We start from the raw sequence: 21,824 nt of genomic DNA, 5'->3' as shown, positions 1-21,824 counted from the left end.
AAAATCTTTATGTATTGATTTTGGCACTATAGCCTCGATTTTTAAATGTAGTGCTGTGCTTGGGATTGCAATGTCTAACTGATTTAGGAGCCTACATCTCATTTTCAAAGGGGATTTAGATAGTCTAAATCCCATCCACTGTCTATGGGACTTAGACTCCTAAGTGCCTAAATCCTTTTGAAAATGAGGCAAGGCCTAACTGATTTAGGAGTCTGTAACACTGAGTGCAGCAATACCTAAATATCTTGAAAAATTTGGACCTATAACATTTGTGGTGTTGTGGCCAGAAATGTATGAAGTTTGCAGCTTCATAATAGCCCAATTATATGAAACTTTACTGAATATGTTGTATTTGTATTAATTTTGTGTATATTTATATATTAATTTATAGTATTATTTCAAAGATTTTGGGACCTCATGTGAAGTACAGGTGAGCATTAAAGGAGGTGAGAGATAAGAATTATTTTAACTTCCAAACCAAAAGTAGTTGTAACTATCATCAACACTAAAGGGGTTAACATTAGCAGTTTACTAATACAGTGAGAAGTCCTGCTGAGCCACTGTGGGTGTTTAATGGGAGAAGAGGTGATTATGATTAAGCAGGTAAAAATTTAGACTGAGATACAATGGAGAAGCAAGCTGCATTTGAGCTTTGATCCTCCTTCCCCCTCCCACTATGATTATTCTATTATCTAGATTTCTCATCCTGTTTTCTACTATTAGTAAAAAGTTTATTTGAAAAGAGGGTCATAAACATTCTTCTGTTCCTGCTGCTTATTCCACACTTAAGGTTCTATTCTTCTATGGCTATGTCTACACTATGAGGTGGGGTATGATTACCAGCTTGTGTACACATGCTCACATGAGAATAAATAGCAGTGTAGCCATGGTCGTATGGGCAGCAGTGACATGTCTCCACCACGCTGAGTACTTACCCACAGAGTATTTACCATGGCTACACTACTTTTCATACTTGAGCTAACAAGTCTCTGTCTGCGGGCCTGAGCTCGTAGACATAGACATGGCATCACAGTGATTTCTAGAGAGAGTAATTGTGTAAATGATGTAAACTTTTTTTTAATAATAAGAGTTGAGTTGGCAATTTATTTCAACAGCATAAAGTCATGCAAGATCACTACACAAATAGGTACATCACAAACACAGTTGCTGAATGAATCACAGTATTACAATATAAGGCCCCTATCCTGCAAACACACTTTTACTTGAAATCAATGCGACTACTCATGTAGTAAATTTAAGAATATGTTTGTGTTTGTAGGATTGGGGCCTAAAGTATTACAGAGCTTAAGCAGTTTGCACCTCCAGGAGCCATTTGTTATCTGATCACTTCCATTTAATATTCAAATATAAAGTCAGAGCATACAAACCACTGATTTTCTAACATAGGATGCATTCTCACACAACACTATATCATACTATGTTTTGAGACCCTTTAATTATATAACACATATACACACAATATGGACAAACCAGACCTACGGTTGCCATAACAGAGAATTTGTCTTGCTTCTGTAGCTTTCGTTCTGAATCCCAAACAGATGCTGTCAGGTCATATGTCGCCAAAAATGTAGTTTCATTTGTTCCCCAAAACCTAATACTGACAAATATTGCCATGACTCCCCCCCCCCCGCCGCATTTAAATCTCAATGGTATCTTACTTACCCACACACATTCCCCAGCAGTTTTACAACCTACACATTGTAACAGAGTGCTAGTGCATAAGGACCTGAAAGAGAAGTCAACTAGAAACCGACTAGTCTATTTTCATTCATCAAGCTAATACACAAAAGGACCATAGCATCAAGTGATTAAAACATTAGAACTTGAATTTTAACAATCTATGGTTTTTAAAAACATTTTTCCACCCTGACATTGTCTTCTTAAGTTTTTAATTTTTGTTTACCTTTGTATGGTAATCATGAAATGTGTCCTTTTAACCTGACGTCTTCACTACTAACCGTTCCCAGCAACGCAAGACTCCTGTCCTTTGAGGTCCCCGCATTGCACATTAAGGTTCTTAAAGAAGATCCACCGCCCTCAAAAAGAATCATACAAAGAACCAACTAAAATGAAATGCAACTTCTATATTTCCACTCCCTATCTACTCCATCCTCCATAGTTACCTGTATATTGTGCCAATCCTGCACTTATAACACATGCAAAATTTCAATGATGATACTGCCCTGTGTTTTGTCCATTATAATAACTAGTTCCTTCCTTTCAGTAATGTCACAATTCATATTTGAGCCTGGGTCTGAAAGGCTATTCATAATCCTTAAATAGAGTATTCTATTAGCAAAAATAGTCATTAGAAAAATAGTTGGTGTTGAAATTTCAAGTTTGAGACTTCAGAGCAACAATCCAAGAGGATGAACAGGAGAATCGACACAGGTGTTAGATCTGCTCAATCTATGGCCCCAATTTAGCAAGCCAAAATAGCATATTCTTAATTTTAATAGGACTTAAGTCCTTTGCTGAATCGGGGACTGTATGAAAACTCCTAAGTGCATAAGGGCATAACTGAAGTCCTCCTGTGAATAATCAGGAGAATACAGCAAGTGTATCACAGGTTTAAAAGGCTTAGTCTGAGCATGTCTTAAGTATTCCTTAAAGATACTTTATGGAGCAATTTTCACTTACTAGATCTGACTGAACAATAACCCAGTGTCTGTTCCAGGTGCCCGGTGTCATCTAACAAAGTTTTCAGACAAATCACATCTTTCCCCAAATATCCCTGGTTGTCCCATCCCCATTAGCAAAGCGGCAACATCAGTCCTTTGATATTACAGCTACTGCGAGTACACTCACCTCATAACAATCCTAACTATGATGATCTTATTGATCATGGACCCATTGTTTATTCTGTAACTGACTCATGAGAATTACTGGAATTCTTACAAATCCCAAATAAAAGGGAGGGGCAGACGTAAAATGTAATTTGATACCTTATATGTCTTAATGGATTGCTCAGTATCCTATTGGGATAAACATTGTTAGGGAAGTGCTATTCCATTATGCTCATCAATTTCAGAACACAAGTAAACATATAAAAATGAATTATATTTATATAATTATACAGTGCTGACCTTATGTACAGTAAATAAAAAATGCAATGGAATCTGTGCAGAGGTTATGATACATATGTTATGGAAAAGCATTTCACATTAGTTTAAAAATTTGCTGTAGGTTGGCACCTTAGGATTTTCTTTAAAAGAATGCAAGTTGTTTATAACAACTTAGTGGTAGTTTAAATCCAGCTGCTTTGGAGCATGACTGCAAGCTGAACATATAATTTATTCTAAATACAGTTCTGCATTGGTATTGAGGTCTGGGGTGAAATCCTATCTCAATTGAAAGAAATGAGAGTTTTGCCATTGACTTCAATAAGATCAGGATTTCATCCTTGGTCTTTACATTTTCAGTCGGTTGTAGTGGAGTAGCCAAAACGAGACACTGCTATTAGCAACAGAGCAGACACTTAATTCAAGATACCACACTTCAAACAGTTGGGGTTTTTTTGTTTCTTAAATAAAGATAAAGTAAATCTTATTGTAGAAATGGTAGTAAAGGAGGCATTTTTTGTTATTTAATATTGTTCTTAATTGACTGTGGTACATTGAGCTTTCACTGTTAAGAGACAAGATTTGGAGATTATGCATGCTTTAGATTTAAAAGTAGAGGCAGAATAATGCTTAAATGCCTCAGTACACAGAAAAGGCATGTTTACAAAACAGCAATAAACACTGTAGATAATAATAATAATAATAATAGAAATAGAATAGTCACTCAAAATGAGTGACTAGACAGGGTTGGATTTTGAAGGAAAGAGTCCACAGAGGTCTGAGATAAAAAGGTATCAGCCTGAGTTAAGAATAGCAATATTTTCCAAAAAGCCCTTGAATCATATATCACATGCTCTTCAAAAAGTTGCTGGCTTCTAGTTAAATATTCACACATTTGGTGTATGAAAGATGTATAATTTTTAAGGGGTATGTGGTATGTATAGGTGTTAAATTACAGTAGCTTGACTGTAATATCTGCCACAGAGACTCATGACACTTTATGGCACCCACACTGCTCCCATTACCGAGGGAAGAGAAGAGAAAATAGGCCTCTTTCCTTCTCTCCTGAACATCGGAAAATTCTTATTGGTTTGCATGTTACTAGTCTTCACCAACCAAATTGCTTTGTTCCATATCTTCTGAAACCCCCTGTACTGAATTATATTGGCTGCACTGACACTTACTAGCAAGGAAAATTCTGAGGAACTGCAGGCTTTCCTTGCAACTTAACCCAGACAAAAAGCTGTTCAGGATGTACAGAGTTTGTGCAATTAAAATGGATATATGATTTGTGAACACCTCTCAGAAAGGAACTGAATGGGCAGTACCGATCTGGCCACACACAGTAGTACAGGAAACAATATTTAACTAGGAGTTTTTACCAATGCAGAATACAATCCTGAGGCTGCTTTTATTTTCCATTAAAAGATATTTCTAGGCTTAATACAAGTTGATTTAGAAACAGTAACTTTTCTGAATGCAAAATACATACATATGGAAGTTAAATTAGCTTGTTTTCAGCTTCCATCATTTCTGCCTAGGTACTTAGATGGCCTCTATCATCTGCTTTCAGGATGAAACTCTAATCTTCACTATTTTATATGGCACTTGGATACACAGAGTTAAGAGATACCTGATAAAATAAATTCACTAGATGAATTTATGACTGAAAGCAGGGAGCAGAACTATATCAAACACCCCACCCCACCCCCGCACACACACACACTTTCATGGCTTGGAAGGTGTGTTAAATTCACCTTCTGTGAGATTTTCAGGAAATCTGGTTTATTTGGCTTACACAGTAAGCTACTCTTTGTACATTGTGTTCTGGATAAAGATGTGATTAAAATATTACACAAGTTACAGGTCACATTTTTTTCTCTTTACACAACTGCTGATAAGTAATTTGTGCTTTTATAAATACAGTATTATACGTTCTATGTACAGGCACTGACAGACTCTGGTGCTGCTGTTAACCAGCCATCCACAGAAAGAATGGAATAATGATAGTGGGCAGGGTGGTGGAAGGTGCCAAACCCAGACAGACTATAGATGCTAATCCCAGGAGTGCTGAAGCAAGAACACTTCTCTGGTCCCGAATAATCATCTTCACTGTTTCACAGAACTGCAAAAGTCAGAGGGAAAGGTTCACAGTTAAATATGAAATCATTCTAAACTGATAGGTATTGGTGAGGGCAAGGAGAAAGCAGACCATCAAAGACTGCTCTGTACCAGGGATTCAACTTCTGTGGGCTAGAAAGGGATGGCTGGGTGAGTGAAAAGGGATCTATTCCCCTTAGAAACTGCCCCTGGCCCCATTGGAGTCCGTAGGAGCTTTACTACTGACTGCAGTGCATGCAGGATCGGGTCCTTAGAGAGGCCAAGCCTATCTTAAGAGTTCATTACTAGTTGTCTAATGAATCACGCTTTATTTTCTTGATGATCAACGTCACTGCAGAGAGGTTAAATTTAGCTGCCGGTTAAGTTATTTCTAAGCAACTTGGAAATTGTTTTCATGACTTGCAAAACCTGTAACTGATTGTAATTTGGTGTGAAACCTACATGGCAGGAGAATTTAAGTGGATAGGATGGTGGGCAAGCCATTCTGGTGAACTGACTGTTAGCATCTACTGGAAAATTACGCTTTCATAGAGACACTCCCCTCTCCCCTTTACATACTACAGATTTCAGACTGAAATACGCCTGGAGTCAGTCTTTGCAATCCCTTAAAATGCCATTAATTCTGTTTGATCTCCTGCTGAATAAAACATCCAAGATCCTGCTTGGCGTTGGATGGGGAAGGGAGAGACAGTGAAACAGTGTTTTGCAGCAGTCTGTGGCTGCAGTGCCAGTATACAGTAACTTCGGATCAGAGAGCTGAGTATTGACTAGACTGCTCAAAAGATTGCTTACTTACGGAAACCAGGCCTCAGCACCAAGTGACCTACTTCTCAGGGAGTACACTTGGAAAAAAAACAAGGTTTTTTTTTTTTTTTTTTTTTTTAAGAATTGTGAAGATTGAGCCCAACTGAGATTTTACACAGCCTATCCTCTCACCAAGCTGTTTGTTGGACTATTCAAGCCACACACAAAAACTCTGTTATTCTGGAGGTGCTAAATAGTAACACCAATTAAAATCTGTTCTGATTCTGTAAAACCTAGCAAAGCTTTCAAACTCATGGAAAGTGCTCCACTACTAATACACACAGATTAAATATTTTACTTTAAATAAAAAATAATAATAATAAAGAAGCTGACTAGCCTCTGTTCCTTGGCTGAAATGAGCACACAGGGTAGTATGTGCTCCAACATAATTATCACGCAGAAACATGGCTTTCACTGCGAGAAATTATTTGCGCTACCTAAATAAATCTGACATGTTTACTTTTGTAGGCTTGTAAAGTGCGTGGGGGACTCCTTTCCAAACTAGCCTTGGGCTGCTGCTATCACTGACTTCAGACACCTCATAATGTGGCAACTGTACATTTCTTTTATCTGGGGAGGAAAGGCCTGCCAGCTCTTTTCCAAAATCCATGATCTCTCTGGTGGCACAGGATTTGCTGAGAACCTAGTAGGTTTAACTAAAAACTGGTAAATGGACGGAGTTGCTGGGCTTTTTCATTTCTAGAGAGCATGGATCCAGTGCCTCAAAGTAAAGTATTTTCGTATCATTGGTTTAGATCATCAGAAGGTGAAGGGGGGGGGGGAGGTGTGTGCTTTGTTGGCAGAAATTTGCTTTTATTTTTCTTTATTCCCCCCCCCCCCGTCGACTGATGCCAGTCTTGCTTCTTTAAACAAATTCACTGTCTGTCTCCCTACCCCCAGCTCAGAGATTATTAGCCATGAAACACCTGGTTTATCAGTGCCACAAGCCCTTTCAGGTATAGGGGGTACTTTCCTCCTCACCCATGCCAAATAGAGCTACTTTATTCAGGTCAAATACTAGCCTAGAGTTTGATTTCATAGAGGATGCTTTACTCTGAATGTACCTTTATGGCAGATCACATTATCAATGAGATTCCTCTTTCTTCGCATACTTTTAGAACCTTGCCAATTTCAAGAGTCTGTGTTTCTTCCACTAAGTTAGCCTTTGAGGTGGTGGGGGCTTGATTTGCAGCAATAACAATGCTTGGAACCAAACAGCCTTGGGTTTTAACCCGTTTCCAAGCATTCTAATTGGATTTGAAATGGGGGGAGACTCCCTTTGGGGGCAGGTGGAAATGACCTACAGAGGGGTGAGTTTGTAACTTCTACCTGTATTTACACATTTTTGGGCCCTCTGCGTGGACAGATTCCTTTCATGCTGAGTCTAGCAAACCATTAGCAGTCAAGGACCAAAATCCCTTTCAGCGTTAATGGTCCATTGCAGGATGTCAGGTCATTTGACCTCATGGGAGATTTGAAGTGTTAAGACTGTCTCTTGCCAGTTTTCAGGCTCCGGGGTGTTAGGAAACACTAGACAAGGGACTAGAAGTATGTAGACAAAGTTCAAAACCTCCAGCTAATGATGGCTTCAGACAACTCCTTTTGCAAGCAGCTTTTGGAGTAGCAGCCAAAGAACCAGGGGGAGGAGGAGAAGGGAGCCTCCCACCCTCTGCCCCTGCCCCCCAGAGAAGGCTCACGTTAAGCTACTGATGCTGCTCATGCAGAGGGAAAGAGGCTGAGTGAGCTCTCCTTTCACAGAGGGGAAGGACATGGTTAAAGTTACAGCAAGATCGTTGGGGCTCCTGCTGGGGCAGTTTCCCTCTCCAGTCCCCCCAGCCACCAGTCTTCCAAGACTCTGCATCCTGTCCTCGCTCACTCCAGCTGGGCAGGTGTTTGGCTCACATGCCGGGTGGGAGGCCAGGGGGACTTCCAATCCGTTCGCCAGGTAACTCTAAAGCTGTTTTCAGAGTAGCTGCCGTGTAAGTCTGTATCCCCAAAAAGAAAAGGAGGACTTGTGGCACCATAGAGACTAACCAATTTATTTGAGCATGAGCTTTGGTGAGCTCACTTCATCGGATGCATGCTGTGGAAAATACAGTGGGGAGATTTATATACACAGAGAACATGAAACAATGGGTGTTACCGTACACAGGGTAAGGAGAGTGATCAGGGAAGGTGAGCTATTACCAGCAGGAGAGAAAAAAACCCTTTGGTAGTGATTTGTGCCCGCCCAGGGAGGGGGAGGTAGCTCGTCCTAGCGTGTAGGGTTTCCACGGGACGTCAGACGGTAAGCGGGGCAGCCAGCAAAGCGAACAGATCGGCTCCGCTTTGCTCCCCCCGCCCCCAGACACAGAGGGGAGATGGGCAGAGGACCAGCACACACCTGTACCAGTCACCCCAGGCCAACCCGGGGTGGGTGCGTCCCCTCCCCTAGCGAGGCAGGGCCCCGGGCGGGCTTTACCTTGTCGGTCTGGAAGCTGACCGCCGAGCCGTAGCGGCAGTAGGTGACGAAGTGCTCGCAGTTGTTCCACAGCAGGCTGTACGCCGTGGCCCCCACCAGCTTCTCCGCCCGCCGGGCCACCTCCTCCTCGCACAGCGCCTTGCTCGGGAAGGCCTCGTCCATGTGGTTCGCCAGGATGGAGCCGCCGTAGGCGAAGTCCTCCACCGTGTCCACCCGGATGCGGGCCATTCTGGCCAGGACGCCCAGGACGAGCCTCTTGTTGGTCACCACCTGCTGGATCTGCCGCTGGTCGTCGGTGAAGGCGGGCAGGATGTCCGGCATCAGGTGCGCCACGCGGTTGTCCCCGAGGTAGATGCCGAAGTGGACGAAGAGGGTGCGGGGCACCTCCAGCAGGTCGCCCCGCTTGAAGCGGGTGGCGTCGCAGGAGCTGGCGGGCTTCGCCTCTTCCTCCGCCGCGCCGGGGCCCTCGCTGCACAGCCTGAGGTTGGCCAGGAGGAGCAGCTTCTCCAGCAGCAGGGAGGCCACTTGGTACATGGGGTTCTTCATGCTGCGGGCCTGGAGGCTTTCCCTGGCCTTCCTCCTGCGGCGGGATGCTGCCAGCCACCCCTGCATCCCGCCTTCTTATCCCGGCGGGCGGGCAGGCGGGAGTGGCGGGGCCACAAGCAAGCGCAACCCCGATTGGCTGAGAGGGAAGTGGGCGGCTTCCAACCGTGAGCGAAATAAACCTTTATTCAGAAGCAGCGCTTGAAAAACGTCTCCTGGGCAAGCCCTGATGCTGCTGCCCTGTTGAAGCCTCTGGGAGGCAGAGCTCCTCCCCAGAGCAGCTCCTGGCTTCTGGATCGCCTGTTCGCGAGGAGAGGGGCCAGGGAACTAGGCAGTCGAACAATGTGTCCGTTTGCAGGAATTCAAAGCTGAGAGAGGGAAGCGATGGAATAAAATGAATGGCCATTGAGGGAAGTTATGAATGACACAAGTGCCACTAGAAGAAAAGGAGGACTTGTGGCACCTTAGAGACTAACCAATTTATTTGAGCATAAGCTTTCCTGAGCTACACTGATTTCGTTATGGGCGTAAATTGTGTACAGCTACAGCCTGTAAGTGGGGACCTCAAAGTAACGCAAACTACTTCCAAGATAAAAAGTTGCGCTTTCTCACGCGTTCAAAATGGTCTCCCCCCCACCCTCCCCCCAAGTCTTCACGGCGTTCAAATATAACATCATCATCTATTTGGGCCTGTAGAATAGAAAGGTCAGTTAGATTGCCCGAGAATTTCTCCCGTCGCATTTGGATCTCTCCAACTACCACTTGCATTTGTGTATTCTGTTTTCTTTGCAATTCCTTGTAATCGCTTTAAAACGAGCATCAAATATCAACTGCATTTGAATATACGGGATTCTGTTATATTCCGGGATCATCACTGTAGCAAACACCGCATTAAACATTACAATGCCTAAGAGCTACTAGGGGCATTTCTCTGCTGGGACTATATGTAGTTATAAACATGCAGTGAGTAAGAGATCTGACCTCAAACACTAGCACTCATTTTTGATGTTGTGAATGACTACAGCCTCCTTGGAATTAAAATGTCCCCGATAGGTGTATTCGCTAAATAACTAACTGGCCGGGATAGTAAACTACAAATTACAAGTTCCCCCTGTTTGTCATACTTCGTGACGAACGACAGTGACAATTTGTTTCCTCCTAAACAAAGCTCTTTCCTCTCGCACTGAGTTCCTCAAAGTTCAAAGGATTAGGCAGGCACAATAAATGTTTATTACACAGCGCAGTGTACGGAGGAGAGGAAATCGTAGTGGCAATGACAAGTGATCGTGCACTTGATTCCTTTACAAAACCATTTGCATTTACATCGATCGATAATTTCCTGCTTATCTGGGAAGACAACAGGCTGCGAAGTGAGGAGGGGAGTGGAACTCATATTTACAATTTAACTTGTCCTAAAATCCGTCGGCTAAGAGAGCGGAGGAAACATGCCTCTGCTGTTTCTTTCCCGCTAATCCATTATGTCAATGTATAAATCCCGGGAACAAAGCCCACAAAAGAGCAGCTCTGTCAGGGCAACAAAGCCGCCTAGTCTGAGGCTAATAAGTTTCAGTAGCCGAGCAAATTCCCGGCTCTCCCTGGGGGCTGCGCGGAATGATTGATGGGAGGACATTCATCTTACCTGGAAAATGACAGGGCCTTGGAGACCAGGAAGGGAGGAGGGCCAAGCTCCCCTTTATCCTCGGGTTCTGTGGCCACAGCCTTTCTCCCAGCCCCTGCAGTCGCACTGTCCCCCAGACCCAGTGCCATTGACTTTTGTTCATGTCACAAACACTCCCGATTCAACCTTTTAGTTCCGTCTGGAGAAAGAAACTTCGTCCCACTATACATGAAGCAAGAAAGCGGGTGGGAAGAAACAGGAGGAGGGGCAGGGCCAGCTTTTCACACTATCCCCCTTTCTAAGGAAGATTGCAGGGCTGGGAAAATTTTTGAGCTAATTTCCTTACGTTTTGTTTGCCTGAACATCTGCAAACAAACTGATTTAGCGTGTCTCGGTCGGTTACAAACACTTGCTGAGAAGCGGGCAGGAACTGTGTATGCCCAAAGCCTCGACACATTTCTGTGGGCAAAGCAGGACCTCCTTAGAGCAAATAAATATTTTCCCTTTCAGTCATCATACCAGTGTCGGGGGGAGGAGGGCTCCTCACCATGGCATAGCATAGACTGTGCATTCAGGAATGGATCCGAAACCCAAACATTCTAGGGGCGTTTTTATAATTAATCTCTTGCCACAAAAAGTCTCTACCAAGTGTTTGAAACCCAAAAGAAACCACCCTGTAAAACCCTGCCTTATAGCGGGCACATGGAAGGAGGAGCAGGAGAGAGCAAGTCAGGGGATCATTTGAGGGTTAGTCAGGTTTTTGGCCTTTCCCTTCCCCAGGTCTTTTGCCCTGGACGATCAATATTTGTCTGATGGTTCTCTGTGAGTCGGTAAATGACACCTCACAGTCGGGTGCAGCAGAAAGGAGAATAAGAGATTGGACCAGCTTCTGCAAAGCACGGAGTGTGGTGCCTATCCTAAAGTCTGCTACTCCCCTTTTCACTCCTTGCAGAAGGCTATATTTCAGCCGAGGGAACTTCTTCACAACTAGGGGCTTGGAACCGAAAGGTGGATTTCATGAAATTATTCTTGTAAAGAATAATTTTGAATCACTGGTCTGATCTTGCTCAGAAGTAACAAGCAGCTTCCGTGCTAAACGAAAAGTACTTCCACCTCTCTAACCTGCAACCGGAGTGACAAACCAGCACGAACCTCCTGCGTAGCCATTCATTGCTGGTACTTGCCCCAGCACCTCTGACTGGTGGGGGAAGGAGGGAATCAGGCTTTAGGGAGTTTCTTTTGGGAGTCCCAGCCAAGTTATTATATAATGCAGGGTTAGCCACGTTGCGGATCAGCGCCAAAGCCTGCCCCGTCTACAAGAGAAAATAGCTTGAGGCGATGTTCACCTTATTTAATTGTGTGGAGGGTGTTTGCTTGGTTCGTGGCAGGTTCATCCCCCTTAAACAACATTGCAACCTGTGCTGCAAAAACTAGCTTTAACCGACGTGGTTACTGATCTATTTCTAGGTGCAACTGCACTGAGAAGAAGGTTGTGGGAACTTTTCGGACAAACTGCAGACACACTTGCAGCCAGCCAAACGGCAGAAGCAGCGATGTCAAGGATGCAGAGTGATGCTGTTTTTTAAGGTTTATGTTTCAAACCTGCGCTTTCCCCCGTTCGATCGCCAACCGCAGGTGGTAAAAATTTACCCTGGTCTACACGGGGGGTGGTGGGGGGGGAAGGGTATGTCGATCTAAGATACGCAATTTCGGCTATGCGAATAGCGTAGCTGAAGTCAGTGTATCTTAGGTCGACTTACCCGGCCGTGAGGACAGCGGCGAGTCGACCGCTTCCGCCTCTGGCGATCTGGAGTTCTGGAGTCGACGGGGAGCGTGTTCGGGGATCGATTTATCGGGTCTAGACGAGTCGCGATAAACCGATCCCCGATAGCTCGAGCACTACCCGCCGATTTTGCGTGCATTTTCAGAGCCGATTCAGTGGTTGAGCCCGCATGAAGGGTCCCCCGGCCTGGGGAAAATAAGGCGGGAAATCGGCATGAAGAACGTCACAGGAAATGAACAGTGTAAAACACGCCTGTCCGTATCACCAGATCGCACCTACATGCATCGACGTCCTCAGAGCCGGCGGCGAGGGAGGCTCCCTTGCTGGGGTGCAGTAACGCGGCTGCCTTCCCCGCGGGTCTCCTCTCCTTTCCAGACAGGCAGCGTTTCATCCCCACCCCATCGCTGCCGAGAGGATGCGAACATCCCTGGGCCCAGAACCCCCTCGCCCTTAGACGCTGCACGGAAAAGAGACGCTCGACCCACGACCCTGAGGCGCTGGAGACCCACGTCTCCCACTGAAGGCAGAGAAGGTGCTCAGCGCATTGCGGGGCTGGCCCCAGCGCTTCGTAAATCCTTATTCAGAGATTAGAGCAAGAGCCAGATTAGTCCAGGTCGGCGGCCCCTGGCCACCTGCAGGGCCTCGTCCTCGCTCTTCTCCGGGTTCAGCTTCTTCCCCTTGCTGCACTTCACACCGCCCCCCTCCTGCACCGCTTCCTAGCGGCTGAAGACGCTCTCCCCCTCCCAGTGCACCCGAGCACGTGAAGACGCGGCATCTTGGGTCAGATTCTGCAAAGGGGCGATGGTCCCCAACATTAGGCTCAGGCCCAAGGGGAGAGGAGGGATCTCGGCACCTTATAGGTGCTTTGCGGAGACAACCCTGAGTTGCATCCTCCCCACGACCACAGAAGGACTGAACCGACGAGAAAGGGCAAATACAGCAAATCCTCCCGCTGCTCTCTGATTTTACTGGTGTCTGGAGCAAACACGGAGCTTCCCCACGCGGGATCACACGCAGAAACGACGCCTGTCGAAAACATTTATACTTAACAATAAGGAGGCGGCTCCCTAGAACCCCACTTACACCCCACAGCCCTTTCATGCCTTGCTGCATCTTCCCCCACCCCATCTCCTGCCTCTGCCACATCAGAGTAACACCTGGACACCGCGGCAGGGATACCTGCAGGTTTTTGCCCAACTAGCTTGAGGTGCTCAGCAAAACAGGGGAGGCCTCCGGGGCCCCTAGGGTCTCCCCCTCAGAAGTAGCGTTAGGTTGAAGCCAGAGGGAGCGGTAACTCCGTGGTTGGTACCAATAAATGTTTTCACGCTGGATCATAGCACTGTTTAGTCAGAGGCAGCCTTTGTTTGCTTGTTAAAGGCCAGTTAGTTTTAATCCCCAAATTGTCAGAGTCCATTACAAGTAAATCCGGGAGAGAAACCCAAGATGAAACTCAAGAAGAGAAGCGGGGTGGTCCCCACAGGTAGGAGGAAGCTCAAAGCCTTTATGCTCCTGAGTTTCAAAGGAACAAAGTGAAGGCTGGGGCATTACTGCACTGAGTAACCCACACAGCAGTGAAGCAGCTGAAGCATGAAAAAGCCGCACCTTTCCCGACAGCTGGTTTATACGGAGGGCTGGAAAGCCACTGGAAGGCATCAGATAAACAAGAAATCAATGAAATGTAGCATTACTGCCCCCAGCCCAGACACATAGCCCCAGGGGATGCAATCAGATAACACTGCACCACCGCAAGGCTGTGGTAGTGGGAGATTTCATTTATTAATGCTCATAAAGTTTCAGATCTTTGGATAGAAGGTGCAATGTAACTGCTTATTATTACAAAAATATACATTTAAACTTAATAACTTGTACACTGATAACATTCTTCTTTGTTAGTAAATAGATGATTACAGCTATTTTTGAAAAGCAGCAAAACTTTCAAGTCCTGCATGGAAATCTCAGGTTGAGCACCTATATTAGGCTCTTTCTAACTCTGGCTCCTGCATGCCTAATCCCTTTCAACCAATAGGGGAGCAAAACAAGAGGAAAAAAAAGCCATATACTTTGACACTTCCCCTTTCTATTCTGTTTTTCAGTAAAATAAAACAAGGTGTGTTTATATCTATTACTTGAAGTTGTTCATGGTTTCTGTTAAACATAAGAAACTAACCCCTTGGAAATACACATTTTTTCTAGAAAGAAAATACTTTTTTTCTTCACTAAACATATTAGTTTAATCTATTACATTATAATTAAAATTTAAAAAGGCATTTCACCTCTAGTCCAACTCTAGAACACACTACTTCTCCAGCCTGTTTTGGATGGTCATTGCAGGACATAGTCATTCTGTGCATTGTTTAATGGGCAGATTAAATTGTCACAAAAATGGCAAAACTATCTCAAAATATTAGTTTTAAATATATGATGAATTGTACTGTCTGTTTTGACTGTTAGGGACCGTGCAACATTTTAGGATGTATTACATATTTTATTTTGAGAATTAGAGCTGTCATAAGAAACAGTAAAATTAGAGAGCTCCAAAGCCAGTGACAATTTGTCTAAGGGAATCTGTCACATTCTCTAAGGAAAATATTATGAAAATAAATGCCACTTGGTGCAATCTAGTGTGTTGCAAAAGCAAACAAACAAAATCCAGCCATAGCTCAAAGTTATCCCTACTGGGGATGGTTTAGTGGTGTCTGGACAGGTATGAACTCCAACAGAGACAGAAAAACCCCTCTCCATTCCCTACTCCATCAAACTACATGGTTTAATTCTTCAACAAACTGTGCCTCTGTTGTACAGTTGTGAATGCTCTGCACCTCCCAGCCCACAGGCCACCACTACCAGTGGGTCTAAAGTGTTCGTTGTTTAGTCATTCAATTTTCATATTAACCAACAGTGAATGTTTAATTTGGTACAGAATTGGGTGAGATACAATCTAAAGTGGGAACTGAACCAACACACAAACTCAGAAAACGTAAAAGGAACCCAAAACAATTAATATTAAAAACATTTCTAAACTAAGTTGCAATTGGAAAATATACTAAAAGAAACTATTTAAATTACTGAAATATCTAGCCTTTTTACCAGTTTACTTTCAATATCAAAGTAGTCGCATATAGATATACAAAATCACTTAAACAGCACAGTGATTAAGGCTGTATATGTTTGGCATAGCCATGATTTCCATGACCAAAAATATCACTTTTAGGGTATTGTAATAACATCATGGGGCCAGATCCCCAGATGGTGTAAATAAGCATAACTATTGAACTTTACTGAGTTGCACTGATTTACACCAGTTGAGGGTCTGGCCCATGGTCCTTTTTCATCTTAGTCTGCTACTGAGCAAGACTTTCTTCCATTAATGATTGTTATTAATAAATTTGACTATTTGTTGGGTTTTTCTGTTTTCCTGTCTTAATATGGTTTCAGACTATTGATGACAGCTGTTTAACTGTTCTAATGGAAAAAAATGTAAACAATTTAAATATTGTGTACCTCCCTCCCCCAATATTCTGAGTTTTCCATATTTTTCTGTGACAAAGCCATGGTTTTCCCATATTTGCCTTTAGAACCAGACTTAATAATGATGTACAAATAATACTACATATGACTAGTTGACACAGTAATTAGTATAGTATCTTCTTACATTCTGTTTAGGTCATAAGCGAAAATAATATGGGTGAAAATTTGGCCCCCTCAAATTCCATGAGAGTTTTGTCATTGACTTGAATAGGGTCAAGATTCCACACATGATGTTCTCAACATAGTCCTCAAGTGGACAAAACCACAATGCAAACTGGAAAAATTCAGTTACAATCCTTGCTAGTGATAGGCTAGCAAATGGAGAACAGTAATAGAACAGATTAGAGCTCAGAGGCACTGCCAAAGATTTCTGATGAGGCTTACAAAGCACCTACACATCATTCATAGCTGTAACCCCTATAATTAAAGTCTCAATTTTATCAGCACTAAACAGTTAATAAATTCTGAAAATAAAGGAACATACACATTTCTGAATATAAAAGTACCTAAACATTGTCCACTAAGAGATTTAAAAACCCCCAAACATACATATCTTTCTGCTGTGGTAGGAGATACAGAGAATTATCAGGCCTGAAGCTCTGTTAGACTGAGTTTCTTTTCGGGGAGATGGATACAGCTCTCTAATTTACCATCTGGCACCAGCTCTGATGCACAATAGGTCAGTGTACTTTTGGGAAGCTGAGGATAGATGGAACACAGTGCAAATCAGACATGCCTCTTTTCTGCCCCAACATGCTCCCCCTCCAGGGTTGTAGAGAAGGGTGGTGCAAGGGACAGCTAAACTGACTCAGCACCTCCTGGGAACTCCTGTGCACTTCGGGAATCTCCAACAGAGGTGCTAAGACCAGATTCCATCCCTTTTGTAGCATCACACAAGAGACAGTGGGGCATCGAATCTGGCTGTTAGCATTTTTTCTTCTTCAAAATAATCCACATGACGAGAGCTCCATTTTGTAATTACTTCAGTGCTGTTTAAATAAGAGTTATAAGCAATGAGAGAAGTTGGGCATAGAAAACACTCAGCTTTCTCTCACTGACTGCAGAATACCCTGAAGTATAGTGGTCACCATTCAAAGTCAATATTCACCATCAGTCACCACACAGTGGTGCGAGAGTTACTACAGCTATTTACTGCCCTAATTAGAGGGAAAAACTGACCTCAGCTACCACAGTTTGACAGTTGTTGGTAAATGGTGACTTTTTAATAGACGAGCACCAAGTTATCTGACTGTTCTGTATACCTAAGGGATATACTGTGCAAAATCACAGTGCAGACTGAAGGTGGTGGACTTGAGCAGTTAGAGTTAAACAATATTATTCCTCTTAATTATTAAGAGTTCTAAAAAAGGACGGAGAGGAGGACTGGATTGAAAGGTAGTTTTCATTTTGCAAGTGTGTGTGGTTGTCTGGTTATCTCACTGTAAAACTGTTATTTTTTTATTTTATTTCTTTATTATATTTTACAGGAAATAAATTAACTCTTTATCCAATATATTAACTAGATAGGAAATACTATTAGTCACAGACAAATCTACTTGTCTGGTAATACTCAAAATATTACAGTTAAGCCTGAGAGAGAGAACTGTCACCACCACTTTAGTTTGAAGTTTCTTGAATTTGACTCAAGAAGCTAGTTTTTGTTTAGCATGTTTGTTTGTTTGTACTCAGAGTTTTAAAAACAGATGAACCTAATAATCATTATTCTATTAAGGACTTTAAATCTGGAACATTTTTTATCTGGAAATCCAGTAACATCTGTCCAAATGCCTTGCCCTGTAGAGAGAACAAAACAGAAAATAGATTGCATTGCGTGAACCAAGTATCTAAAATTAAGTTACATATTTAAATATACCATCTTTGCAAACATATATTTTAAATTAAAAAAAGTTGTTTGAAACAGGCAGGATATCAGACTTCTACGTTACATAACATCCCTGAACTTTGGTGTATTCAAAGTCTGGATCTGAATTTTGCTGCTAAGCCAATAGCCCATTATATAATGTTACAACCAGATTTTAGGTAATTTCCTTAACCCTTGAACTGCAAATCCATATAGGTTCTCTCTTTCTTTTATTTGTTTGACTTTGCTACTCACGTAGTTTTTCCTAAGTAAAAATTAAAAACTTGACTTAAGATTTGCAACCATTTAAACTTCGGTAGGTAGAGCGAAGCTTTTCCAGTAGTTATTTATTTAAATTACTGCATACCAGGGTTCAGTGAGCTAGATCTCTTTGCTTTATAGTTTTTTTTTTATTTAGGACTCAATTATGACACCACATTCATGTTGAATTGTATTTTATTCTGTGAACAGTCCAGATGATTTCAGTGAGACTACTTGTGAAGTAAGATATTTCTCAGCATGAGTAAGGATGGCAGAATTGGGCTGTCAACACAGTGTGTGTATGGTTGGGGCTTTGTGCAGTTTATGGAGGCCTCAGCCCCGTAAGCCTGAGCCCTGGAAGCCCAAGTCAGATAGCATGGGCCAGCTGTGGGTGTCTAAATGCAGTGTAAACATACTTCCTGTGCCTCCATCTTCCTTTTGCACACCTACACAGGATTAACCAGAATTAAACCCTGCCTAGATTCTCAGTTGGTGTGACTCCATAGAAGTCAGTCAAGTTACACCAATTAAATATCTGATCAAAATCAATGGAGTTACACCAGTTGGGAATCTGGTCCTATGTATACCAAAATACACTCAAAACCAAGTTGTCTAGCAGACACCTGCTCTCCCAAAATGTGACTACATTTTTCTGAGTAGCTAAATTCATTAGTATGTCAGAAACGCAGCTCACACATCACAAAGCACGGCAACTTCACCTTTCATAAAGTCTGCAAATCCATCATTTCACATATAAACCAAATCTTTTCCACCAACTGAGCTATGCATCACTGCTTAGTTTTCAAACTTGGAAGAATGAATGAGAGACTGTTTTTGTGAAATTAAAAGATAGCTATTAGTCAATAGATTATTACTCCATCCCAGTGTTGTTTAAAAAGAGTTTGTGCAATATGTAGTTATAAAAAATAACTAAAATCAAAATCAGTGCCTGCATACGTACCTGTGGGTCACTTCTTAAGGATGCAATACCACCACCACCAAGGGAATTTTTCAGAACAAAGTTTAATCCGTGTATTCCTGGCAATTCATATCTTTAAAGGTAAAATTTAAAATTATGTTTGTTTTACAGTAGATTTAGATTAATTACTAGTGAAATGCAGCATTTAGAAATTGAAGTTCCAAAGTAATTTTTTAAGGACTGTGATGATGCCCCCATTTTGATTCAAGCACACTAATCAGAAGGAAAAAAACCCCAAAACTCCACCTTAATAGTAATAAGGTAGGATATGAACTAGGTTGGTCTTTTCTGATTAAGCTGTACAAGAATTTTGATTATATCATGTTCCAACATTAATAAACTGAGGTTGTTTTCTGTTAATTAGGTAACAACTGTAGCCTAAGTTTGATGGGCAAATTGCAAAGTTTTAGTGCAGGAGCCAATTCAAACAGAGGGATTATAGTGTCCAGAATAGAAAGATTTGAATATTTCATAGTCCTGTTACTGAAAAAAGAAAAAGAGTACTTGTGGCACCTTAGAGACTAACAAATTTATTTGAGTATAAGCTTTTGTGAGCTGCAGTTCACTTCATCGGATGCATTCAGTGGAAAATACAGTGGGGAGTCGGAGAACACTTCAATCTCTCTGGTCACTCGATTAGAGACCTAAAAGTGACAATTCTTCAACAAAAAAACTTCAAAAACAGACTCCAAGGAGAGACTGCTGAATTGGAATTAATTTGCAAATTGGATATAATTAACTTAGGCTTGAATAGAGACTAGGAGTGGATGGGTCATTACACAAAGTAAAACTATTTCCCCATGTTTATTTCCCCACCCCCCACCATTCCTCAGACATTCTTGTCAACTGCTGGAAATGGCCCACCTTGATTATCACTACAAAAAGGTTTTCTCCCTCCTCCCCCCCCCGGCCCCCGCTCTCCTGTTGGTAATAGTTCATCTTAAGTGATCACTCTCCTTACAGTGTGTATGGTAACACCCATTGTTTCATGTTCTCTGTGTATATAAATCTCCCCACTGTATTTTCCACTGAATGCATCCTATGAAGTGAGCTGTAGCTCACGAAAGCTTATGCTCAAATAAATTGGTTAGTCTCTAAGGTGCCACAAGTACTCCTTTTCTTTTTGTGAATACAGACTAACACGGCTGCTACTCTGAAACCTGTTACCGAAAAGTATCTGTACAGTAATTACTCATATCTCTGATATTTCTTTGGCTAAGAATGGCTTTCATCCCACCAAGAATTCATACGCTAACAATTACTGAGAAATAACCATACTGTGATTCTGCAAATCAGTGCATAAAATTGCAGCTACTCTATATAGCACCTGGAAATATTATGGGTACATCTGTGGAGGTTCAAATGTGAACATGGTTCAAACACAAAAAGATAATGATGGATTACAATGCACATGCAGTGATACTACATCAACAAAAATATGTTACCCAGTATATTTACGTAGCATTGATATATACTGTAATTGTGTAAAATCTAAAACAAGCCTAAGAAAAGATAATATATTTGTACAATTCACTCAGTATTTTTAAAATCTGCTTTTAAACATCAGAAACTCTTCAAAAAACAAATAAAAACACTTCAAAGAAAATTAAGATTGTGACAGAAACTAATAAAATAAAGGAAATTCACTGTTCTAACTGAACTCCCATAACTAGGCACAATGGGGTGCCTCCTTAATTACTTCCTCTGAAGTGCAGTGCCTAGGTATTTCATTAAAGATAAGACTTTTCCATGAGTTCCCAGTTAATTTTGGCCACATTGTACTTTGCTTGTATTTTTGCTTAGTGAATTCATACATCAAGAGAAAGAGAGCACTCTTCCTAGTTAAGAGTGAGCTGGAGGTGAAATGATAGGTTTCAGAGAAGAGATGTTTGTGTAATAGTGTGGTGCAATAATATAGGAGGTTGATTATTGTGCATTAAATATATGGATAGAAATTACAGTGGATTTTGAGTCTCAGTATGTAGATAAGTATCGTTTTCTCATTGCTTAATTTTGTATAAAATGACTGATAATGTCTAGTAAACATATATCTGACAAGTATTATCTTTTTGAACATGGGAACCCTTATCCACAGAGCAAGAAAATGACCCTAGCCCAAAGAGAGAGAGAGAACTAGACCAGAAAATGCTCACAGAGCAACTTTATTACTCTCCCTCATTCAGAAAAGTAGAGACCTCAGAACTGTAACTATTTTTAATCTTGTTTCCTAAATTGAGCCATAATTCTGAATAGAACAGTTTATATGTATGTTTCTGATATTTTCCTCTACTATGGAGATATATACAATTAGAAGCATGCAGAATTAAAAGTGATAAAAGCTAGGTGTAGCTGAAGTGCTGACAAGAGGCTCACAGAATGTATCTGATTAATAGTGTAAAAGAGGGTACATAATGAGCTAATTAAGACAAAAGAAGGATTTAATTAGTTTTTGAAAAATAAGTTATTATTTCCTTTTGAAGAGGGCAAAACAAAGTTTATTTCTACAGTTTTATGCTGTATTTCTAATACCTTTCTTTAAATAAATATGAATGTGCATTGTGTCCAGAGCACTGAAAAATGTAGTGATTCACAAATAACCCTTCACTGGCAGGCCAGGACAGGGAGGGAGTGAAGTGATTAGCAAATCTTTTACATCTCTAAGTTCTATGATTCTATATGTACTACAGTGCCTTGCTAACAAATTCACACTGCTTTCAACAGCAGAATTGCTCAGACCTGTCTTTTTGCAGAGTTCCAGAAACTGGCATCCTTTTCTAGAGTT

General features: G+C 41.9%; 2 protein-coding genes across 2 annotated transcripts in view; both read right to left on the bottom strand.

Moving 5' to 3' along the window:
- Nucleotides 1–1,084: 1,084 nt before the first annotated feature.
- On the bottom strand, nucleotides 1,085–10,736 carry LRAT (lecithin retinol acyltransferase). The gene is made up of 3 exons (XM_084625543.1): nucleotides 10,652–10,736; nucleotides 8,470–9,380; nucleotides 1,085–5,208 (listed from the first exon to the last, which is right to left on the bottom strand). The coding sequence occupies exons 2-3, from the start codon at nucleotides 9,079–9,081 to the stop codon at nucleotides 5,056–5,058; spliced, it is 765 nt and encodes a 254-aa protein (XP_084481669.1). The 5' UTR covers nucleotides 9,082–9,380; nucleotides 10,652–10,736; the 3' UTR covers nucleotides 1,085–5,055.
- A 1,829-nt stretch (nucleotides 10,737–12,565) lies between these two features.
- Nucleotides 12,566–21,824, bottom strand: part of LOC311519445 (uncharacterized protein) — a 110,128-nt gene continuing 100,869 nt past the window's right edge. Inside the window, exons 19-20 of the mRNA XM_084625939.1 lie at nucleotides 19,025–19,115; nucleotides 12,566–17,735 (exon numbers count right to left, since the gene is read on the bottom strand). Of these exons, the coding sequence (XP_084482065.1) occupies nucleotides 17,661–17,735; nucleotides 19,025–19,115 (166 nt within the window). The 3' untranslated portion in view covers nucleotides 12,566–17,660. The remainder of the gene's footprint in view (nucleotides 17,736–19,024; nucleotides 19,116–21,824) is intronic.

Source organism: Lepidochelys olivacea (assembly GCF_965140295.1).
Source record: "Lepidochelys olivacea isolate rLepOli2 genome assembly, chromosome: 4".
Lineage (NCBI taxonomy): Eukaryota > Metazoa > Chordata > Testudines > Cheloniidae > Lepidochelys > Lepidochelys olivacea.
The sequence above is the reverse complement of the archived record's forward strand: the minus strand, read 5'-3'. Positions and strand labels throughout refer to the sequence as shown.

Excerpts from the sequence above, each read along its gene's own strand:
- LRAT (XM_084625543.1), bottom strand. The coding sequence starts at position 9,081 with ATGCAGGGGTGGCTGGCAGCATCCCGCCGCAGGAGGAAGGCCAGGGAA. Across the intron at positions 5,209-8,469 it reads TCAGCTTCCAGACCGACAAG|TTCTGTGAAACAGTGAAGAT; the intron begins GTAAAGCCCGCC and ends TGACTTTTGCAG.